This window comes from Vitis vinifera, chromosome 12 (assembly GCF_030704535.1).
Source record: "Vitis vinifera cultivar Pinot Noir 40024 chromosome 12, ASM3070453v1".
NCBI classification, from domain to species: Eukaryota; Viridiplantae; Streptophyta; class Magnoliopsida; order Vitales; family Vitaceae; genus Vitis; species Vitis vinifera.
In genome coordinates, this window is record NC_081816.1 from 7,471,188 (window position 1) to 7,493,990 (window position 22,803).

Consider the following 22,803-nt stretch of genomic DNA (forward strand, 5'->3'; position numbering starts at 1 on the left):
AAGCACTTGTAAAGCTTCATTTGACCAATAAAAGCTTCCATTCTTTAAGAGTTGCCTACTAAGCCTTCTAAAGCTTTCGAGTCGTGAGCATCTTAGCTTAGCGAGTTAAGCATTGGGAGTCAGGCTAACTTAGCAAGATCAAGTGTCTTGACTTGTCTAAGTGCCGCATGAGCTTAGGAAGAGACTAAGTTCGTGACAAGTGGTATCAGAATGCAACTACAAAACGAGCATAGTAAAGGAAGCATGTTGGGTTCCAACATGGAGGAGACTTGCGAGCGAACTCATGGGAAGGAGACCGAGCCTGTTGCACGGGGTAGGGGTAAGAAGGATAAATCTCGTGATGCCATTGCTAACATGGACGCAAGATTAGCTAAGGTGGAGCTAGCCATGGCGGACACTTGGGAGGGGTTGGACTTGATTGAGCAAAGCATGGAAAAGGGCTTAGAGGATCTAAGGGAGCAGATCCAAGACCTTCGTGAGGGAGTGCTAGTCTCACAGGTTCAGCCAGTGTCACACAAGGAGTTTGTGTTCTTCCAAGAAAAGGTCTTGAGCATGCTTGCAACATGGAGTCAATGATAGAGGCCTTGGCCACTTAAATGGAGTCTCGAGACTAAGAGGTTAGACAGGAGTTGGCCATTTACAAGGCTACTGTGTCGGCACGAGTCATGGCCACCCAGGGGGCATCTAGGGTGGAGGTGCCGAAGCCACAAGGGTTTAGTGGCAAGCGGGATGCCAAGGAGTAGGACAACTTCTTATGGCATATGGAGTGATACTTTGAGGCTATCACACTAACTGATGAGACAGCTAAGGTAAGGACTGCAATCCTCTACCTTACCGACACAATTACTCTATGGTGGCGTAGGAGGTTTGCCGATATGGAGAAAGGCATTTGTACCATAAAGACGTGAGAGGACTTCAAGAGGGAGATCAAAAGGTAGTTCTACCCCAAGGACGTGACTTACTTGGTTAGGAAAAACATAAGGTGTCTCAAGTACATAGGCTCGCTATGCGACTATGTCAAGGAATTCTCTTCGGTCATATTTGAGATTCCTAACACAACTGAAGAGGAGTTGTTATTCAACTTCATGGATAACCTGCAAGGGTGGGCCGAGCAGGAATTAAAGAGTTGAGGCGTTCAAGACTTAGCCACTGTTATAGCAGTAGTAGAGTCTTTAACGGATTACAAGAGGGGAGACTCCTCCAAGGTTGAGTCTTTGGAGGATAACCACATCACAGGTGGGGAAGACGAGGTTTCAAGGGACCAAAATGCTCTTAGAAATGGATCAGGCAAGATGCCTAATGTCTGAGAAGGAAGGGGTAAGGCGGAAAGGAAAGACTTTACGCCTAAAATCAAATGCTTCCTGTGTGACGATCCACATTGGGCATGGGATTGTCCAAAAAGGAAGGCACTCAGTTCCATGATCGAGGAGAGGGAGCAAGAACATGAAGCACATATGGGCTCGATGCAGCTACTAGGTGTCCTCCAAGTCAACCTAAAGCCTAGTACGCCTAAGACCTCCTTATTATCAGGGATGCAAGTAAATGAGGCAAAAGAGGGGCGAGTTGAGGTAGCCCCCACACACATGGACAAGGTCACCAAGGGAAAGGTTAACTCAATGGGTAAGAGGAAACAACACTCCAGGAACCGAAAGTGCAAGGGTTTGCATCCATCCGATGCCTCATAGGAGAAGGAGGTGAAGAATATCCTGGTTGAACGGGTCATCAGGAGACAAGGGGTCCCTCCTGTGATAGAGTATCTAGTATAATGGAAATGACTACCTAAGAGGCAGGTAAGCTAGGAACATGCAGATGCCTTGAGAAGATTCTGGAAACACATTGAGAGGTTTCAAGAAGAGGCAATGACGGGGACGTCGACGGCATAGGTGGGAGAGAATGTCATCGGATGCTTCAAATGATCCTCCCCATGGGCTTCTATAGAGCCTAGGAAGCTTCTAGAAACTCCTGGAGCCATCTACACTAAGTCATTGGTGGGAAGAGTATGCAAGGTTCTAAAGATGCCTAGAGATGTCCACACATTTCTACACTATGGTGGAAGACATGAGAGAAGGCCAAGGCTTTCTAGAGAAATCTAGAAATCTCTTGTATATTCTTGTACATAAGTTTTGTACATAGAATTGTGTAGGGTGTTCTAGAATCTTCTTGATTTGTAAGGAACCCTCTAAGGTTTCAAAGAGTTCCATTGGTGCCTATAAATAGGTGAGGGTCTCATTTGGCCAAAGCACCACCCAAAAACCACCTAAGAACCTAACCAATCAAGTAAGTGAGTTCTCAAAGCACTTGTAAAGCTTTTTTTTAGTAATAAAAGCTTCCATTCTTTAAGAGTTGTCTACTATGCCTTCTAAAGCTTCTAAGTCGTGAACATCCTAGCCTAGCGAGTTAAGCATTGGGAGTCAGGCTAACCTAGCAAGATCAAGTGTCTTGACTTGTCTAAGTGCAGCACGAGCTTAGGAAGAGACTAAGTCGATCCGTGACATTAGTCATGCTTATCTTTTGCCTAAATGCTCAAAGACAAATTAATGAATCCAAACAAAAACACAATGTTAACAATTTCACAATGTGTAGGTTTTGAAGAATTTTTTTATAGTTATTAAATTAGCTATATGGGGAAATAAAATACAAATAATAATCATTATTTGAAACTATTATTGAAAGTAGCACTATAAAAATGGGAAACTACACTTCAAAATACGGTTTTAAAAGATTCAATATTTTAGGAGGGAGACTATATGAAATGTTCAGTTCTCGCATTTACTAAAATCAATTATTTAAACTATGTTTGGCTTTAGAAAGTACTACAAAAAAGAAAAAAAAAATTATTAAGAAAAATGATTTTTTCATGTTCGATTTTACTATAACAAAATATAAAAGAAAGTCAATTATAATTAAAATTAATAAAAAAATTATATTTGTAAATTACTTAATATTTATATAAAAGATTTAAATAAGTGAAATGAGTTTGAAGTAAGATATAAAAATAATTTATTGATTATAAATCTATTTTTTATTTTTTATTTTTTTCTTCCTTATACTTTTATTCGACATTTGCTTTTCCTTGCACTTTCTCTCAAACTTTTTAGGAACCAAAAGACAAAGATAATTTTTCTAAAAAATATTCTCTAAAGAACCTGATGTACAAATAAAAATAAAATAAAATTATTTTTTGACATGAAATGGATATGTCCATATAGTCCTTTCGATATCACACCGATCACATGTTTTGCTTACAAATGTGTCATCTTCCTATACTCTTGTAAAGACTTTCTTAAACTTTGAAAAGTATGACACAATTCTGATAGTAACTCAACACCTTTGGAAGCTAAAGAAAAGCTGTGAGAGATGTTGATAAGTCGGTGCAGTACCAATGGTCCACCAGTGGATATATACCACACCAACCCAAGTAATATATGGTTCGGGGAGGCTTCTTGAAAAGCAATAATATTAAAAGTGAAGTACTTCAGAGTCTAATCGTAGAAGCAAAAGGGAAAACAAAAACCTTTGATTAGACTCACCAATTAATCAAACGTACCATAAGAAAAAAAAAAAAAAAAAAGTAGGTTGCTTGTTGATGAACGTGAAAATTGGCCATGCCCAATCATTCCCAGTCACTAATTAATTGCTCATGCATGGAGCCGGTGGCATCTTCCCCATGTGGCAGATGTTTCGTCTCCATCAAACCTCCCCTTTATATCTTTTTCTGGATCATGGTTAATTGAAAATATACTGGGTTTGCCAATTTTGAGATGCCACATGTCCAGTACTAGTCCCAAAAGCGAAATATTCCAATGCTTTTTCTTCGCCAAACACAGCTGTCCAGTTAGCTCAGGTTTGTTCTTTTCTAAAAATCAAATTTTCACTAAACAAATAAAAAAATGAGTCATGCTATCGAGTGAAAACACACGAGAAAATGTAGGATCCACAATACTAAAACTTATATCACTTTTTAATCTTCTTATTGTTTGGTTTCAAAATTGCCCATTGATACCTTTATTTTCCTTATTTATGATTCATTTAGCCTAACTATTTATGCTTCAAGCAAGGTATTAAATTCAATCATCTAGTTAGCCATGTGGCTCAGCTTAATGATTAAAAGAAATAGATAAATTTCATGAAATTTTGTATAGATTTGAGCTAAATATACTTGATCGTCTATCAAAGACCTTCCTTCACCTTTTTCATTTCTATTTTTACCCACCCCTTTTTCATTCAAAATAAGAGGATTGGTTGAATTGATAACTAATCCAAGTTCAACTTAATTCAGAAACAATCAACCTAAAGCCAAGTCAACCTGACCTCTAACATGAGGTACTCAACCCAAACCCTACCAACCTTATTTCTCTAATCTCATATTGAATTTGAATTGATTAGGTTAAACTCGGGTTGATTGATGTAAACTCAAATTGATAGGGTTGGATAATTCAAAATTTATATATAATATTTTTTTAAAAAAAAATTATTTATATAAAAATTTAAATAAGAAATAGGATAAAATTTCATAATAACAATAAAAAAGTAGAAAAAGAAAAAAGAAAAATGTGATATAGTATAATTTGATATTTTTCTTAAAATTTGTTTTAAAAAAATTATTATATAAGATAATATACATAATAAATATTATAAAATAATTAAATCAAAGTCACGATATTCAAACTTTGACCTAAATCTAATCGAAATGGAGTTTGATTTTGAAGAAAACATAATCCAAATTAAATCTATGTATTGAAAATGATTATCAAAAATCATTCAAATGTTGAGTTAGGTCGATTAAATTGTCTAAATTATACTTCTAAAAATAAGAAAAATATTTAATAAAATTTCCAATTAATATTGATTACATGTATTTAACTTAAACCTCGTCAAAGATGAATGAAATTAACAATTAAAAAAATGACATATATCACAAGCTATATGTATATTGTGCGCATCTTATCACCCATGTGCACGATTTCAATGATCAGAAAAACATACATATTCCCACTTCAACGTGTTTTTGCAAGGGTCTCCAACGGGCGGGCCGGGCCGTAAATAGGAGGCACGCGGCTCAGCTCGGGCCGGGCCTATGGGCTCGTTAACTGGTCAACGGGCCGGGCCATGCTAAAATGCTAGGCCCGCGGCCCGGCCTATGAGCCCGCGGGCTGGCAAGTTGGGGGGCGGGCAAACGGGCCGGGCCGTGGGCTTTTTGAAATAAGCCAAAATGACTTTCAAAAAAAGGAAGGGAGAGGGGGGATTCAAACCCCTCCCCTCATGCTTAAATTTTAAGGCTCTAATCAATTAAACTACATTCTTTTTATGCTTATTAATTGAATTAGTTATATATATATATATATATATATAAATAAAGTATATTATTTTTTAAAAGCTTTTTGGAGACCCTTATGTTTTTGTATGCCTCAGAATAAGACAAAAGACTCAGAAGAAAGCCAATCATGTTTAACTCCTTCACTGTAGGTGTAAGAGAAAATGGATGCATCCATATATTTATCACGTGGTGCTATATAATATATATAGTCATATAGTCCTTTGGATATCACACCGATCACATGTTTTGCTTACAAATGCGTCATCTTCTGGTACTCTTGTAAAGACTTTCTTAAACTTTGAAAAGTATGACACAATTTTGAAGAATCTTTGAATAGAAAAATAGATTTTTTAATCATAAAATTCATATTAAAATGGTAATAATTGCTTCTTTTATAATTAAAGATTCCAAATGGACCCTATTTAAAAAAAGGTGTGGGAAAATTAATTGATCACATGAAAAACATTAACATATTATATGGTGATCTCTTTCCGCGTAGTCGGATGTCGGATGGTAATATAATAATACTATTAAGCGTATTATTATATTTTGCTTACAAATGTGTCATCTTCTTGTACTCTTGTAAATACTTTCTTAAACTTTGAAAAGTATGACACAATTTTGAAGAATCTTTGAATAGAAAAATAAATTTCCAATCATAAAATATAGATTAAAATGGTAATAATTGCTTCTTTTATGATTAAAGATCCCAAACGGACCCTATTTAAAGAGAGGTGTAGGAAAATTAATTGATCACATGAAAAACATTAGCATATTATATGGTGATCTCTTTCCACGAAGTGCGTAGTCGGATGGTAGTATAATAATATTATTAAGTGTAACTTGGCTATGTATATATATGTGTGGGATGTGTTTGAGCTTGAACATTCAAATCAACTACCTCTCTTCGCTTTAGGATTGAAACTTAGCTTAGATCTCTGCAATGGAACTAACCCTCACATCCCTCTCACCCTTGGCCTATGGTGCCCTCAATTGTCGTAAAAATTTTGCCATGGCATCCCCAAGAATGAGAATCAAGCAAGGGAGATCAGAATTGCCCAACCTCACAATCACTTCGAAGATTGATGAGTTGCAAGTGACCGAAAGGCGATCGGCTAATTACCATCCTAGCATTTGGGACCCCAAATTTATTGAGTCCTTAAGCACTCCCTATACGGTAAGTGTAACATATGTATGCCTATATGTACATAATAAACCAGGTTTGGTTATGAACATTTGAATTGTTTTGCAGAATGAGGGCTATTCCAACCTATTAGAGGACTTGAAGGAAGAAGCTAAAAGGCTAATTAAGGACGCTAGAGACACTTCCTCCCGATTAGAGCTCATTGATTCGATGCAAAGGTTGGGAGTGGCTTACCATTTGGAGGAGGAAATCAAAGAGGCTATTGATCTTGTTCATTTGGATGATACCACTACCGATGATCTTTCCACAACTGCACTCCGATTAAGACTTCTACGACAACACGGCTATCCAGTTAGCTCAGGTTTGTTCTTTTAGCAGATGTGTTTGATAATGTTTTTAAGGTCAGAAGCAAGTTCCTGAACAATTTGGCCTCTTGGTGACTACGAAAACAGAGGTGTTTGATCAATTCAGAAGTAAAGATGGGAGATTCATGGATGGCATCAGCCAGGATATTGCTGGGCTTTTGAGTTTGTATGAAGCTTCCCATCTTGGACTAGAGGGAGAAGATGACTTGGAAGAAGCCAGGAGGTTCAGTACTAGACATTTGAAGTCACTGGTTGGGAATTTGGAGAGTGATTTAGCTGACCAAGTGCAGCAGTCCCTGGAAGTTCCCTTACACTGGAGAATGCCAAGGCTAGAAGCCCGAAACTTCATCGATATCTACCAAAGGCGCAATACGAAGAACTCAGCACTCCTTGAGCTAGCCAAGCTGGACTACAATCTAGTGCAGTCATCATATCAGAAGGAGTTGAAGGAGCTAACAAGGTAAAACTGTACCAATTAAAACCCCAGTTGTTTCATGGCAGCAGGTTGACATGTCATATTAACGTGTTTGAGACTTGATTCATTAGGTGGTGGACGGACTTGGGATTTAAGGAGAAGCTAAGTTTTTCTCGGGATCGATTGGTGGAGAACTATTTGTGGTCAATGGGGATCGCTCCTGAGCCCCACTTCTCCAAATGCAGGATAGGACTCACCAAATTCATATGCATATTAACAGCCATAGATGACATGTATGACATATATGGATCACCGGATGAGCTTAGACGCTTTACAGATGCTGTGAATCGGTATGAAATATATGACATGATAATAATGCAAGCTGCTAATCTTTTTCATATCTTGTTCTGTATTTCACTTAGATGTCAATTGCCTTGAACAATTTTTTTCCTTTCTTTGTTGTGAGTAGATGGGATACTGGGGCACTGGTGGACCTTCCAGATTACATGAAGATATGTTACTTGGCCATGTACAACTTTGCTAATGAAATGGCCTATGATGCATTAAGAGATCATGACCTATATATTTTACCCTATCTTAAAAGTCAGGTAAGCTAGCATGCATTTTGGATACTCTAAGAAAAATGAACATGTGTGGTCATACCCTACCTGAACCAATTTTCCACATGACACGATAGAATTTTGTCTTCTTCCACGTCCTCCTTTCCCTTTTTCTTCTACTTCACATGATTCAAACGAATCTTAAATATTTAATCCTTATTTTCCACTAATGTTGGCTAATTGATGTTTACTGCAGTGGCTAAATCTCTGTACATCCTACTCAATGGAAGCTCAATGGTTTTACAATGGGTATAAGCCAAGCATCGATGAATACTTAAGCAATGCCTGGACTTCCGTAGGGGGTCCTGCAGCCATGGTCCATGCCTATTTTCTAATGGGTTGTGCCACCAAGGGAAACTTGAACAATTGTTTAGACAATGCCTCTAATCTACTTTATTGGTCATCTCTTATTACTCGACTTAGCGATGATTTGGGAACTTCTTCGGTATATTAACTAAACCTATTCTATTAAACTAAATTATTTTATTTTTTAGATACAATTGAACTATATTGTGAATCTAACACTTTTCATGTTCTCATCTTAGGCCGAGATTGCGAGAGGCGACGTGGCAAAATCTATCCAATGTTACATGATTGAAGAACGCATATCCGAAGAACAAGCTCGAGATCAAGTAGAGAAGCTTATAGGTTACTCATGGAAAAAGTTGAATGAAGCAAGTATTGATAGCTCTCTCCCGAAGTCCATGATAAATTCATCATTGAACATGGCGCGATCAGCTCAATGCATTTTTCAGTTTGGAGATGGTATCGGTACATCAATTGGGGTGACCAAAGATCGATTGACATCATTCATCATCAAGCCAATATTGATAGAACCAAGCACTAAACCCTATCTTGATGGCATGAAGATGAGCAACAGAAGATGATTAATTGTAATCGGAAGGGATTGCAAAATCTATTGTCAATTAATTTTACCTTTACATGAGGTTATGAAGTAAATGAAAGAAACAATTTATGTAAATTTATGTTGGAATTTTTTACCTTTTAACCTCCATAAACCTAAATCACAAATATTAATTTCATTAGAGAAGCCTAAAATAAAATTCTAATAATATTCATAGATTACACAACATATAATTTTATGGTAATTATAGTGGGTTTTTATTTTTTATTTTTTAAAAATAATTAGATAAATATCTTCAAAAAAAAAAAAAAAACCAATGTTGTTTTAGTTTGTGACTATTTTCCACCTTATTTCTTTTCTAAACTAAATGGGCCCCGTAAGATATACAACAAGAATTGCTATCCTCCTATGGCATTTGTCCATCATTCCCAGCTAAGGATTAGGCCCAGCCCCCGTTTTGCAGGACTCAGAAGAGGCTCAGGAATAGGCCTAGGCCCACTAGCATTTTCTATTTTAACGATGCATGCATGCTTGAAGAAAGAATACTTGTCCGGTGGTTTTTCTATTTTGAAAACCAGACCGCTTGTCAAACCGTGAGACGGGCCTCAGACCGCCTAAACCGTGTGAACGGTTCAACTCTCCTTGGTTTTGGCAAAATAGGCCTCGCCTTCCTTATCGGCCCTACGTAATTGTCCATTTTATTTTGCAAAATGGGCCATGAATTTTGCACTTTGTTTTCCGATGTGGGACTGATGTAGTAGCTGATTTAAATGAAAAATCAGCTTTTAAACTGCAACGGGTTTGAACCATGGACATTACGCTCAAGGAAGAGTAAGTGCATCGCTTCACTGTTTTTCTAATTTTGTAAAATATATCAAAAATAATTTACATATCTTATTTCATTAATAACAGTATATATATATATATATATATATATATATATATAAAATTACATTACACGATTTTTCTTTTATTTTCAATATAATTTCATATTTAAATATTATACACAAATTTAAAATATTAATACATTTTTATATAAAAATATATATATATATATATTATAAATATTATAATTTTGAATTATATATATTTATAATTTTAAATAATTTAATTTAATTTTAATAAAATATAAATTATATATTTATGATATCATCAATTTAACCACCGATTCAATCGTGATTAAACCATGAATCGATAACTTTTCTGATTCAATCACCGATTCGATTCTAAAAACATTGGTAACTTGACACATTTATTATAAAAATGATATGACATAATCAATTTAATTCATGTAATAAATGAATTAAGTTAGATTGTGTATTTATTAAATAGATAATACGATATGACGCTGTGGACCCCGTATTTCGACTCATGCGCTTCCGCTCAATGGCGAGCTTGCTTTTCATTCGAAAAATGATTTTATTTATTGTTAAGAAAATTACTTGAAACCACCACTTATTTTTGTTTTATTTTTAAAGAGTAAACAAAATAAGAAAAAAAACCATAAGTGCGACTCTTTATTTTGGAAAAGGCGGTCTGTGAAAAATCGGGTCGGGCTTGGAGGTCAAGTTACTTATTGGGAAGGTACGGTAAAGACCGTAGCATCCCTCTAAGTTCCTAAAGTAAGGTCTCTACTAGTAAAATGAAGCAAGTATGACGTTTGATTAATCAAGCATTAATACCAAACGGATGTCACTGAAACCAAAATAAATGAATAATGAACAGGAGAGACAAATACTGTACCTGAGTGATGGTCTGATTTATTTCATTGGAAACGGGGATTAGTGAACAAACATATGGTGATTATGTGCATATTATGGAACAGAATAAATTAACTACGCATGACAATCAAATCAACCAATCAATCAATCAATCATAAAATCACGTATGTGGGGCTCCCACCAAAACCTGATTTATTTTTGCATGAATCAATCTCACAAATTCCATTATTATGGAATTATGAAAATCCATCATTCTTGCTTATGTAAAGTCGAGGGGAATAGAAGGTTATTTGAAAATCAGAGGGATTAAAACTGCTCAAGAGAAAACTAGATTTTTTAAGCTTATTTGAAAATTGGAATCTTGAAAATTATTTGAAAATTGGAGTCTTGGGAGTTAAATTTAAGAATAAGAATTTTGGGAATTGAATTTGAAAGGAATTGGAATTTTTAAAATTACTTGAGAATTAGAGTTTCGAAAATTAAATCAAGGAATTGGAACTTTGGAAATTAAATTTTGAAAGGAATTGAAAATTTTAAAATTACTTGAGAATTAGAGTTTCGAAAATTAAATTAAGGAATTGGAACTTTGGAAATTAAATTTTGAAAGGAATTAGTAAATTATTTGAAATAAATAAGAATTTTGAAAATTGGAAATTAAGTTCGAAAATTAGAATTTTAAAGAAATGTTTGCAAATAGAATTTTAAAATAAATAAATAAATATAATAATAATAATGACGAAAAGTAATAATGATTAAACAAATGAATGGGAATTTTGGATTTTCTTCAAATTGGAAATTAAATTCGAAAGTCAGGAAAATTGGAATTGTTAAATGATGGAATTTTAAAATAAATAGAATAATAATAATAACGAAAATAATGATTAAATAAATGACGTAAATTTTGGAGAGTTATTTAAAGATTGAATTTATAAAAAAAAAATAAACAAATAAATGAATGAATAGAGTGATAATGATTAAATAAATAGATATGAAAATTGGAATTTCGGAAATCGGAATTAAATTTAAAAATTGGAATTTTGAAGAGTTATTTAAAGATTGAATTTTAAAAATAAACAAATAAATAAATGAATAAAATGATTATGATTAAATAAATTAATATGAAAATTGGAATTTTGGGAATTGGAATTAAATTTAGAAAATGGAATTTTGAAAATTTATCCAGAAATTAGTGTTTTTTAGAAAAGGTAAATTATGCAAGTTGAAAACAAATGGGCTTGGAATGGGCATGGGCCAACTTAAGGTGGGTGAACAAAACATGAGGCCTTCCATCAACACGTATGGGCTTGGGCTTCATCTCAAGATGGGTGAACAAAACATTAGGTCTTCTATCAACACGTATGGGTCTAGGCTTCATCTCAAGATGGGTGAACAAAACATGGGGCCTTCTATCAACACATATGGGCCTGGGCTCCACCTCAAGCCCATATATCCCCAACTAACAGCTACTCTAAATGAGCCTCTTGTTGCCCTTAATGCCTTAACCTTTTCTTTCTTTCATGCACAAAGTAGAACAGTGGACTAAATGAAGGGGGTTTTGGATCCACCTATAGCCGCAATGCGGGTTTGGATGGTTGGATGGTGTAGAGAGAGAAGATGTGGGCTTGAGGAGCTTGGTGGGTGTGAGCGTATGCCAAGATATGGGTATGGTTGTGGTGTAAGTAGAGATAGGTAGTGGTGGCATGCACATGGACGTGAGGAGTGTGGTATCCCTCCCGAAATCGCCACACGACCTTTCCCCATTCGCCCACATGGACGCATCCCCATCTGCCATGTGTCACTATCGCATTTGGACAGTAAGCACATTTCTATCTGGATGATGGTTGGTCTTCTCCCGGGCGTTCTCCATCCGGAACCACGATGTCCAGCTCATGTAATTTGAAAAGGCGTCGATTCAGCTTCTCCGGATATATCCTACTCGGAAGGATCTGCTAGCCAACCAGGAACTACGATCGCCCGGAATCAAAATAGTAGCTCGAGCAATGCCTCTGACTCAGTCCCTCAATAGTCATCATTTCATTCTTAACTCAAGATACGATTGATGGGACAGTTTCCAGGCCTCTCACGCCACCTGTCGTATCCCACGTGATGATGATTAAGACTTGAGACAACAGTAGCACCGTCTGAGCACTTCTCTGACAGCCATCAATTCGCCTTAAAAGTGTCATGATCACTCCGCCACCCTATGAGCCACAATCATGACCATCATGGGACCCACTAGCCCAACTATGACTTCCCCTCTGTTTCATATAAAAAGAAGGGAGAAAAACAAATCAGGAGGGGGATCAGTAAGGTGACTCTCTAAAAAGGGTATCACTTTCAGTCAATTAAAAATGAGACTAACTTAAACTTCGAAGGGTGTGTCCGAACGGTTGGCCCGGGCATCTTTTTGCAAGAGAAAGGAAGGAGTCTTTTCGAGTTAGTTCGATCTCCATTTTCGGTAGAAATAGTAGCCGTGGTGGAAGTCCGGCACCAATATTGGCGTCGTCTGTGGGAAACAGCATTTTCAGTAGCCCCTAAACCTTTCTTTGGCAAGGATGTCCACACCTTCAAGAAGTCGTTCTTTTGCTAGAGGCAAAGAAGGTTACTTTGAATGGCGAGATAACATGGAGAGACAACAGAGAGAAAATGAAAGACAGGTGCAAACCTTACTTCAAGAAACGAGAAGACTCAGAGAAGAAAATGACGTCTTGAGGATCCAAGTATCCATGTTACCAACAGCCAAGGAATTCCCGCTTCAACCAGGAAGCTATGCACCCCGGAGATGCAAGTCCTCCCCTTGATGCACACGCGGAATGGCCTAGAGAAGCGCCAAGGCCCACTCGTCATGAACAATGGGAGGAAAGTTCAGACTCTACTTGAGTTTCATCTAAAAGACAACGTGAAAAGAGGCCTCAAATATCCGACGCAATGCGCGCACGGTTAGGACCTCAAGCTCCTAGTAAAAATAGACCTTGCACCACCGCAACGCCAGCATCACATCCTAGACCCTCAGCTTCGCCCGTTTCACAAGGGCACGCCACACACCAATCGGTGCTTAGGGTCGGCAGAGACCCCCTAAACGCAGCACCTCCAGGTTCCATCAGTAAGCGACTAGATGACATGCTCTCCACGCCTTTCAGTTCTCGCATCATTAACTATGAGCCCCCACAAGGGTTCATCGTTCCAAAATTTTCTACGTATGATGGATCTAGTGATCCATTCGACCATATCATGCACTATCGTCAACTTATGACCATCGACATAGGGAATGACATGCTACTGTGCAAAGTTTTCCCAACTAGCCTCCAAGGCCAAGTCCTCTCATGGCTTCATCGACTTCCTATGAACTCGGTTGACAACTTCAGGGACCTGTCCGAAGTTTTCGTAGGACAACACCTGTGCTCAACAAGGCACAAACAAAACATCAGCACCCTACAGAATATCAAGATGCAAGAAAATGAAACCTTGAGGGAATTTGTGAAACGATTCAGACAGGTTGTCTTGCAAGTAGAATCTTACAACATGGATGTCGTCCTACAAATTTTTAAACGAAGCATATGTCCAGGGACCCCTTTCTTTGAGTCCCTCGCTAAGAAACTTCCCACAACCATGGATGATCTATTTCGACGAGCAAACAAATATTCCATGTTGGAGGACGACGTCCGAGCCACCACACAGCAAGTGCTAGTCGCTGGTCAGGCCACGAGGAACGACACCACCAGGAACTTCAAGCCTTCGAGTCAACAAGGGCCATCCAACAGGGGGCAGGTCGAGCGACGTCCACGAATTACTCTCACGCCTCTTACATTAACATATGAGAAGCTGCTCCCTGTGGTTCGCGAGTTGCCCGGCTTCAGATGGCCTGGACCAATAAGATCAAATCCCATGAAAAGAAATCGCAGCAAAAAATGTGCGTACCACAAGGACCATGGACACACCGCAGAAGCATGCCGAAGTCTCCATCTTTTAGTGGAGAATCTTCTAAAAGAAGGGCATTTAAAGCAATACGTCCGTGCTGCCACCAAAAGCGGGGAACCCTCTCGTGATCATGGCCTACGGGGCCCTATAGCTCCTGTTAGAGCCATTATCAACTACATACATGGAGGACCCCTCGATGAAGAATACAACTCTAAAAGGAAAAGACAAATATTGTTGCGGGCAGCCACTATCCAGGAGCATAAAAGCTCCATCCGACCAGGATTAACTAGTGGGAGCGTCCATCCAATAAATGGACCCATCGTTTTTCCTGACATTAGGGATTGGGGACTTCGATGTGAAAAGGATACTAGTCGATCCGGGTAGCTCTACAGACCTTTTGCAAGTATCGGTCGTCAAACAAATGGGTTTCATACCATCCAGCCAGGAGAATCCAGGAAGAATGTTGTCTGGATTCAACGGTGCTTCCACAACATCACTTGGTGACGTTATATTACCGATTCAAGCTGGACCAGTCATTCTGAATGTCCTATTTTCTGTAGTTGAAGATTTGTCTCCCTTTAATGCCATCTTGGGACGCACATGGCTACATAGTATGAAAGTCATCCCGTCCACGTACCATCAAATGGTCAGTTTCATCACCCATGATGGGCAAGTTGATCTTTACGGGAGCCAGCTCGTTGCCCGACAATGTTATCAGATCGCTCGCGAGGTCGGACCTAGCACTGACCGCGAGCATTCTCCCAAAGAAACAAGCCCATCCAACTAATAGCAATTACAAAGTCCGACGGACAAAGATCCTCCGGTTGCAGACCCACTGGAAGCTGTGAAAATTTCAGAGGAAGACGAATGCTTCACATACATTAGCACCCTCGTGCAGCCAATTGAAAGGTAGGAACTTCAAAATGTCCTCCAACAAAACCGGGATATCTTTGCTTGGACCCACTTCGACATGACTGGGATACACCCAACCATCGCCTCTCACCGGCTTAATATATTGGCCTCCTCAAAACCCGTTCAACAAAAAGTCCAACGATTCCACCCGGACAAGCAAAAGGTCATTCAAGATGAAATGGAAAAGTTTTTAGAAGCCGGATTCATAAGAGAAGTGGAGTATCCAGAGTGGCTAGCAAATGCAGTGGTGGTCCCTAAGAAGGGAGGAAAGTGGCGAGTGTGTGTAGACTATACCAACCTCAACAACGCATGTTCTAAGGATAGTTTTCCGCTGCCACGGATAGATCAGATAGTAGATGCTACCGCCGGACATGAGGTGTTATCCTTTTTGGATGCTTTCTCCGGGTATCACCAGATCCCCATGGCGCCCGAGGATGAAGAAAAAACCACCTTCATAACTCCACACGGGCTCTACTGTTACAAAGTCATGCCATTTGGACTCAAGAACGCTGGAGCCACATACCAGAAGTTGATGACCAAGATTTTCAAACCACTAATTGGCGACATCATAGAAGTATACATTGATGACGTGGTGGTTAAAAGCAAAACTCGGAACGAGCATGCTCAGCATTTGCAAAAGGTTTTTCACTTGTTGAGACAATATGACATGAAATTCAACCCGACCAAATGTGCCTTCGGTGTAAGCTTAGGGAAATTCCTAGGATTCATGGTTAGGGATGGCAATGGGGCGGGTTCGGGGCGGGGCGCCCCCCTCCCAACTCCGCCCCGTTTATTTAAACCAATTCCCATCCCCGTCCCATTTAAAAAATTAAACGGGGCAGGGCGGGGCGGGGCGGGCGGGTATGCTACATTCTCATACCCGTCCCGTTTAACTTTTTATTTAATTTTAATTTTAATTTTTTTTAAAAATTACTTTTAAATTTTTTTAATTATATTAAAATAAATATGTTTTATAAATAATTAAATAATTATATTTTTTATAACTTATTTTATTAAAAATAATTTATTATTATCTATATATTAAAAATAATAAAATAAAAATTAAATTAAATTAAATTTAAATTTTAAATTAAATTTAATTTTAATTTTAATTTTATATATAATCGGGGCGGGGTGGGGCAATACCCGAACCCGCCCCGGGCTTCAAAAAAAATCCCAAACCCGTCCATACCCGTTTAGAAAAATAATATCCCACTCCATTAGGGGCGGGGCGGGGCGGATACCCGAAATGACCCGTCCCATTGCCATCCCTATTCATGGTTACCCAAAGAGGAATTGAAATCAACCCGGACCAGGTGAAGGCTGTTGCGAACACACTTGCACCAACGAATAAGAAGGAATTGCAACGCCTCACTGGAAAACTCGTCGCTCTCGGACAATTCATAGCTCGATTCACAAACAAGATGAAGCCTTTCTTTCTGGCACTCAAAGAAGTTAATAAATTAGGATGGACACAAAGCTATCAAAATGATTTCGAATAAATCAAGCGATATCTCTCTCAACCTCCCATTCTGAGCAGTCCTCAACCTAGAGAAAGATTATATTTGTATTTGGCAATAACTAGTTAGGTTGTTAGTGCGGTCTTGTTCTGATCCTTGTCGGCCAAAGAACAAAGACCCGTTTATTTCATCAGCAAAGCGCTTGCTAATGCAGAAACAAGATACACGAAGATGGAACAGACCGCCTTGGCTTTGCGCATAGCCGCTTAGAAGCTGCATCCCTATTTCCAAGCTCACCCCATAACTGTGCTCACCAATCAGTCGCTCAGAAACGTCCTGCATAAACCAGAGATAACGGGGAAAATGCTGCAATGGGCGATAGAGCTGAGCGAGTATGGAATTGATTACCAACCCAGATTGTCCCTAAATGGACAAGTCATGGCAGACTTTATAGCGGAATTGCCTGAACCACCTGCCCCGGATAAGGATTCAACCCAGGATAGATGGTAGGTGTTGCATATTGATGGAGCCTCCTGGTTGTCCGGATCAAGAGTCGGACTTCTCCTCGAGTCACCAATCGGAGAAGGACTGGAGCAATCCATCCACCTGGGATTTCCTGCATCAAAGAATGAAGCAGAGTACGAGGCCATTATGTTCGGTCTAGGTCTTGCTATCACTCTCAATGCCTCAAAAGTCAAAATCCACAGCGACTCTCAGCTCATCGTGGGACAAATACAAAAAGAATGTGAGGCCAAAGATGAGCGCATGGCCAAATACTTGCTGAAAGTACAAGAATCGCTGAACCGGCTGGGAGAGTGAGCCATTGAGAAAATTCCAAGGATAGATAACATGCAAGCTGACGCCTTAGCCGGAGTAGCCGCAACGTTTCCTATTAAAGAGTCAATGCTGCTACCTATATATATTCAAGAAAACCCTTCCATCGCTAAATCTCATGTTTGTAGCGTCAATAATGAGGATCAAAACTGGACAATCGACATAAAGGCCTATCTCTGGACAGGAGCATTACCTGAAAACCCTAAGCATGCCCACAAAATTCGTGTGCAATCTGCCCGCTTCACTCTAATGGGAGATGACCTCTACAAGCGATACTTCGGAGGCTCATATCTCAGATGCTTGACCCAACTGGAGATCCGATACGTGCTATCCAAGTTACACGAGGGCGTTTGTGGCAACCATTCAGGCGACCGGACCCTAGTGCATAGAGCACACTCGCAAGGATATTATTGGCCCACTATGAAGCAAGATGCAGAGGCTTACGCCAGAAAATGCAACAAGTGCCAAAGGTACGCACCCATTCCACACATGCCCACCGAGACACTAAACTCTGTGATGAGTCCCTGACCATTCACGTAGTGGGGGATGGATATTGTAGGCCCATTATCCACAACGGCCGCTCAAAAGAAATTTTTGCTGGTGGTCACTGACTATTTCAGCAAATTGGTGGAAGTTGAAGCTTACGCGAGCATCAAAGACAAGGATGTCTCAAAGTTCGTCTGGAAAAACATTGTGTGCCGCTTCGGAATCCCCCAAGTAATTGTAGCCAATAACAGCCCACAATTTGATAGTGCCCTCTTCAAGTCTTTTTGCTCAGAGTTTAGTATCAAAAATCTATATTCCACGCCGCAATACCTGCAAAGCAGCTAACAAGCAGAAGCAACCAACAAAACCCTACTGTCCACATTAAAAAAATGGCTAGAAAAGGCCAAAGGAAGGTGGGTAGAGGAATTGCCCGGTGTCTTGTGGGCCTATCGAACCACGCCCGAACGGCCGACAGGGAACACCCCATTTGCCCTGGTCTACGACATAGACGCAATCATACCAACAGAAATTGGTATGCCCACGGCCCGGACTGTCGTTCAAGGGCAAAAAAAGGAAAGCGAGGAGCTCACGAGGCACTTAGACTGGGCAGATTAGACAAGAGAGATGGCGTTCGTCCGAATGGCAGCCTATCAGTAGAAAGCAACTGCGTACTATAACAAAAAGGTGCGTCCCCGCTTCTTCAGAGAAGGCACTCTGTTCTAAGAAAAGCTTTTGAGAACACTGCCGAGAAAAGAACCGGAAAACTCCAAGCCAATTGGGAAAGGCCCTATGTGGTTTCAAAAAGGAACGAAAATGGGTCTTATCATTTGCAAACATTAGGTGGAACCCCTCTACCCCGTCCTTGGAACACAGCCCATTTGAAGCAATATTACCAATAAAGGAAAAGATGTAAAAAGTATATGAGTAATGTACTTTATTTATTTAAAGAGCTTTAGTTACAAAAATGTCATCCAAAAAAGTTCTCAGAAGGAGATTACAGCAAGATTTACTAAAATAAAAAGATCATCGAGGAGGGTCGCGGTGTATCTTATCTTCTTCACTAGGAGGAATTGAAGGAATATCGCGTTTGATACCATTGTTCTTTATGCAGCAACGATAGCCAAAGAAGTACATCTCGTCTACTTGCTTCTGATATTTCGTCTCAAGTTCTTTCCTCTGTTCGACGAACCCAGCCTCCAGTTCTTCCCTTTGGGCTATAAGGCGTAGGTGTAAATCTTCCTTCTGTTTCTTTTCACTCGCCAGACAGGTCCAGAGATCTTTCACGTTCTCTTCTAGCCGGGCCTTTTTGTGTTCCACATCACCGAGCCTAGCCCCTAAGACCTCCCCCTGGGTCTTTTCCCTTTTCAATTCGACCCGGAAGGCCTCATTATCTCCTTCTAGCCTTTTTAGGGCCTTAGCATTTTCCGCAGCAACCTTCCGAGCAGTGGCTAAAGTAGCTTTAGATTGCTCCAATCTCAGGCGCAACCTTTCCTCTTCGCCCATGCGATGGGAAACAAAGGCCTTCATGTGATCGACAACCCTCAACAAATCTGAAAAGAGTTCGCGCTGCTGAGCCATGCCTCGGATACCGTTCACTAGCTACGATCAGAAGCATAAATAATAAGTTGAAACATTTGCTACACTAAGTACATATCAAAATGGCAGATACTAGTAAAAGGATGAAACAAGAACCATTTCTGCAGCCTTAAACATCTTCGCAGGGGGCAAGTCAGCGTCAAAGGAATGAGGGATTCACCTCAACATTTCCTCCATCTCCGCGTAGCTGGGGGGGGGGGAGGGGGAGACAGAGACAGAGACAGACAGACAGACAGAGACAGAGACAGAGATATGAGCAATTTCATTGGCCGAGTCTTCCCCCGTTGGAGCGCTATGTCCGAAATCTCCCCTTGGAGCCGGACTCGTTCCTCATTCCTCATGCACAAGGTCTCTGGATTGTGCGGTATCCGGAGAAGATATTAGTCTGACCCCATCCCCTTTTCGAATCCTCTCCAGTTGTTCCCCGTGGACAAAGGAACAACTTGCTTCCATAGCCTCACGGAGGCGCCCTTGAAGCCTTTAGCCGAAGCCCGCTTGTAAGTCATGTGAAACAATTGGCCTCCTCGCAATGGGCTTATCCACCACCACAATAGCAAGATGGTCCAACTCGCGGCAAGGTGATTCCATCCCCTCTACGGTCGTCTCATCTATGACAATGAGCGTAGGGGGTGCTGGCTCTGTGGCAAAAGGCCTAAGCTCCTTCACAACCAGCTTGACCGCAATCGCAAGTTGATCATCCTCTGGTTCCGAGCAGGGTGGCACGGGTTGATCCACTTTCGATTCTTTTCCAACCGGAAGTGCCAAGTGCTCATTCGTAGGAACGGAAGGCCTGGACCCTTTGGCATCGGGCACGTGTCTTGGAAGGCTAGACTCACTAGTTGAGGTAGAAGAGGACGAAGGAATCGGAGATCGGATTACAATCTCCTTGATAGCAACCTTCCTTTTCTTCTCCGTTGGGGGACGAGCCAGCTGGAGTAATGCTGAGCGCTTCTCACCAAGGGCCCTTCTTAAGGTCCCCTCTTGCCTCCTCTCCTCCCTGTGGCTGAGGCGCTTTTGGCGAGCTTGGGCGTCTGCATCGCATGCCACCGCATAAAACAGGAGGTCTTTAAGCACGAAATGCTCCTCGACTACCACTTTTTTGGGCAACCGCCTGGGGATGATATTGGGAATATATGGTTGGGAGTCCTGAGCCAATGCTGCCAAATTCCAGATGGAGAGCAACGTCTGGTAATTCCTCCTATTCGCGCCTGCATCAACAAAACACACTGCCTCAGCAACCATGATGAATTAACTGTTTTCGCCATGATAGTTTGAAGGAAGATATTCAAAAAGTTGTTCTCACCTGGGATCCTCAGCGAGCGAACTGGCGAAAATTCCTTCTCCGGATGCACCATCAATCCTGCCCATGGACCCCTAATTAACACATGCCCTTTTGCAGCCCCCTTTATTGAATCTGAAAGTCCAGTCACCAGTTGAAGGGACGGGATGCTAGCAGCCAAGCTGAAAATATCATTTTCCCTTTCTTTATGGAATATACAAAAAGAATCTCTAATAGCGAGAGATCCAAGTGAAACAACATATCTAGAGCGCTACACCCCATCAGCACCCGAATCACATTGGGATGAAGGTAAGAAGGAGGAATTCTCGTGTAGTGAAGAAACTGCTTAAAAATAGAGGGAAGAGGAAGACGGAGCCCCGCGTGAACTGTTCCTTAGTAAAGCAGATGATGTGGTCCCCATCCTTCTCAGTAGAAACAAGACCACCTTCTAGAAGCTGGATGGATACACCATTAGGGATCTAGAAGCGCTCTCGAAACTCCCATTCGTTTAGAAGTTCATTGGGCTTGTTCAAAAGAGGACGAGCCGGACTTTGACTCGCCCGGATGATTGCTCCGCCCTGAGTAGACACTCCCGAAGCCACAATATCTCTTTATGGATGCATCTTCGGTGGAATAATACTTACATAATACAAGGATTCCCTTTAGAATGCGATCGCTCGAACAAAACTCAAAACTCTTCAACAAGAACACATCCGTCATAGGTACATCCCGAACCGCAAGTTTTGACTTCATGTATCCAAAGTCTAACCCTATTCAAAAACCTCTACCCCACGCCTTACAAACCCAAAACCACCCTTTCGATGCATTTGGGAAGGGAATAATATCCCAAAAAGCACTAAAGTACCCCCAATATGTTCTATCAATGCCTAACGCAGTCCAACCCTAGCAAGACTTTTACCCCACATTTCCCAATCTCGCAAAAACAGCCATCACTGTATGTTCCCGCCGTAATTGTTCATTCCCCAACCACAAGCAGGCATTGCTACAAACAATGGGCGGAAAGAGAGGCGAATGCGGAAAGACATACCTTTCAGAAGATCGCAAAAATGAGTTAAAATGCAGGCATCGCTAGGTAAGCTTCTGTTGTGGAAAAGAACCAAGAAATTCCAAAAAGCCAACAGCGAAGCAAAAATGTTCTTGGGAGGAGTTAGGCCACTATTTATAGAGATGAAATCCCTAGGGACCCCAAGCGACAAGGATCCCAATCGTGCCAAGTTTCGAAACAACACGCCGCTGGCATAAATTTCGAGGATGGCGCTCGTCATGAATACCTTTTTCGGGGGAAGTGACACGTCCTGTTACATTATGTAGGGAGAAGAAAACCTTTGAAAAGACAACATTTTTATCCCGCTTTTATGTAAGAACATCATCAACGGTGTAAAAGGGGGCATTGTGGTATCCTTCCCGGAATCGCCACGCGGCATTTCCTCATTCGCCCACGTGGACGCATCCCCATCTACCATGTGTCACCATCATATTTGGACAGTAAGCACATTACTATCTGGATGATGGTTGGTCTTCCCCTGGGCGCTCTCCATCCAGAACCACGATGTTTGGCTCATGCAATCCGAAAAGGCATCGATTTAGCTTCTCCGGATATATCCTACTCGGAAGAATCTACTAGCCAATCGGGAACCACGATCGCCCGGAATCAGAACAGTAGCTCGAGGAGCAGCGCCTCTGACTCAATCCCTCAATAGTCATCATTTCATTCTTAACTCAAGATACGATTGATGGGACAGTCTCCAGGCCTCTCACGCCACCTGTCGTATCCCACGTGATGATGATTAAGACTTGAGACAACAGTAGCGTCGTCTGAGCGCTTCTCTGACAACCATTAATTTGCCTTA

The 22,803-nt window shown here is 40.5% G+C and overlaps 2 protein-coding genes across 2 annotated transcripts; both read left to right on the forward strand.

The window, feature by feature from the left end:
- Positions 1-6,221: 6,221 nt before the first annotated feature.
- Positions 6,222-8,855, forward strand: LOC100260170 (probable terpene synthase 9). Its single transcript, XM_002275070.4, has 7 exons — positions 6,222-6,494; positions 6,570-6,822; positions 6,914-7,286; positions 7,373-7,591; positions 7,711-7,849; positions 8,058-8,306; positions 8,407-8,855. Exons 1-7 carry the CDS (start codon positions 6,261-6,263, stop codon positions 8,746-8,748), a joined length of 1,809 nt encoding a protein of 602 aa, XP_002275106.1. The 5' UTR covers positions 6,222-6,260; the 3' UTR covers positions 8,749-8,855.
- Positions 8,856-13,375: 4,520 nt separating this feature from the next.
- LOC100854367 (uncharacterized) lies at positions 13,376-14,749 on the forward strand. The gene has a single exon (XM_010659056.1). It carries the CDS (start codon positions 13,376-13,378, stop codon positions 14,747-14,749), a length of 1,374 nt encoding a protein of 457 aa, XP_010657358.1.
- The last annotated feature ends 8,054 nt before the right edge of the window (positions 14,750-22,803 follow it).

What these genes read in the sequence shown, in the direction of transcription:
- LOC100260170 (XM_002275070.4), top strand. Translation starts at nt 6,261, where the DNA reads ATGGAACTAACCCTCACATCCCTCTCACCCTTGGCCTATGGTGCCCTC. An exon ending in CGGCTATCCAGTTAGCTCAG is followed by an intron (nt 6,823 to 6,913) that starts GTTTGTTCTTTT and finishes CTACGAAAACAG; the next exon opens with AGGTGTTTGATCAATTCAGA. An exon ending in GAGTTGAAGGAGCTAACAAG is followed by an intron (nt 7,287 to 7,372) that starts GTAAAACTGTAC and finishes TTGATTCATTAG; the next exon opens with GTGGTGGACGGACTTGGGAT.
- LOC100854367 (XM_010659056.1), top strand. Translation starts at nt 13,376, where the DNA reads ATGCGCGCACGGTTAGGACCTCAAGCTCCTAGTAAAAATAGACCTTGC.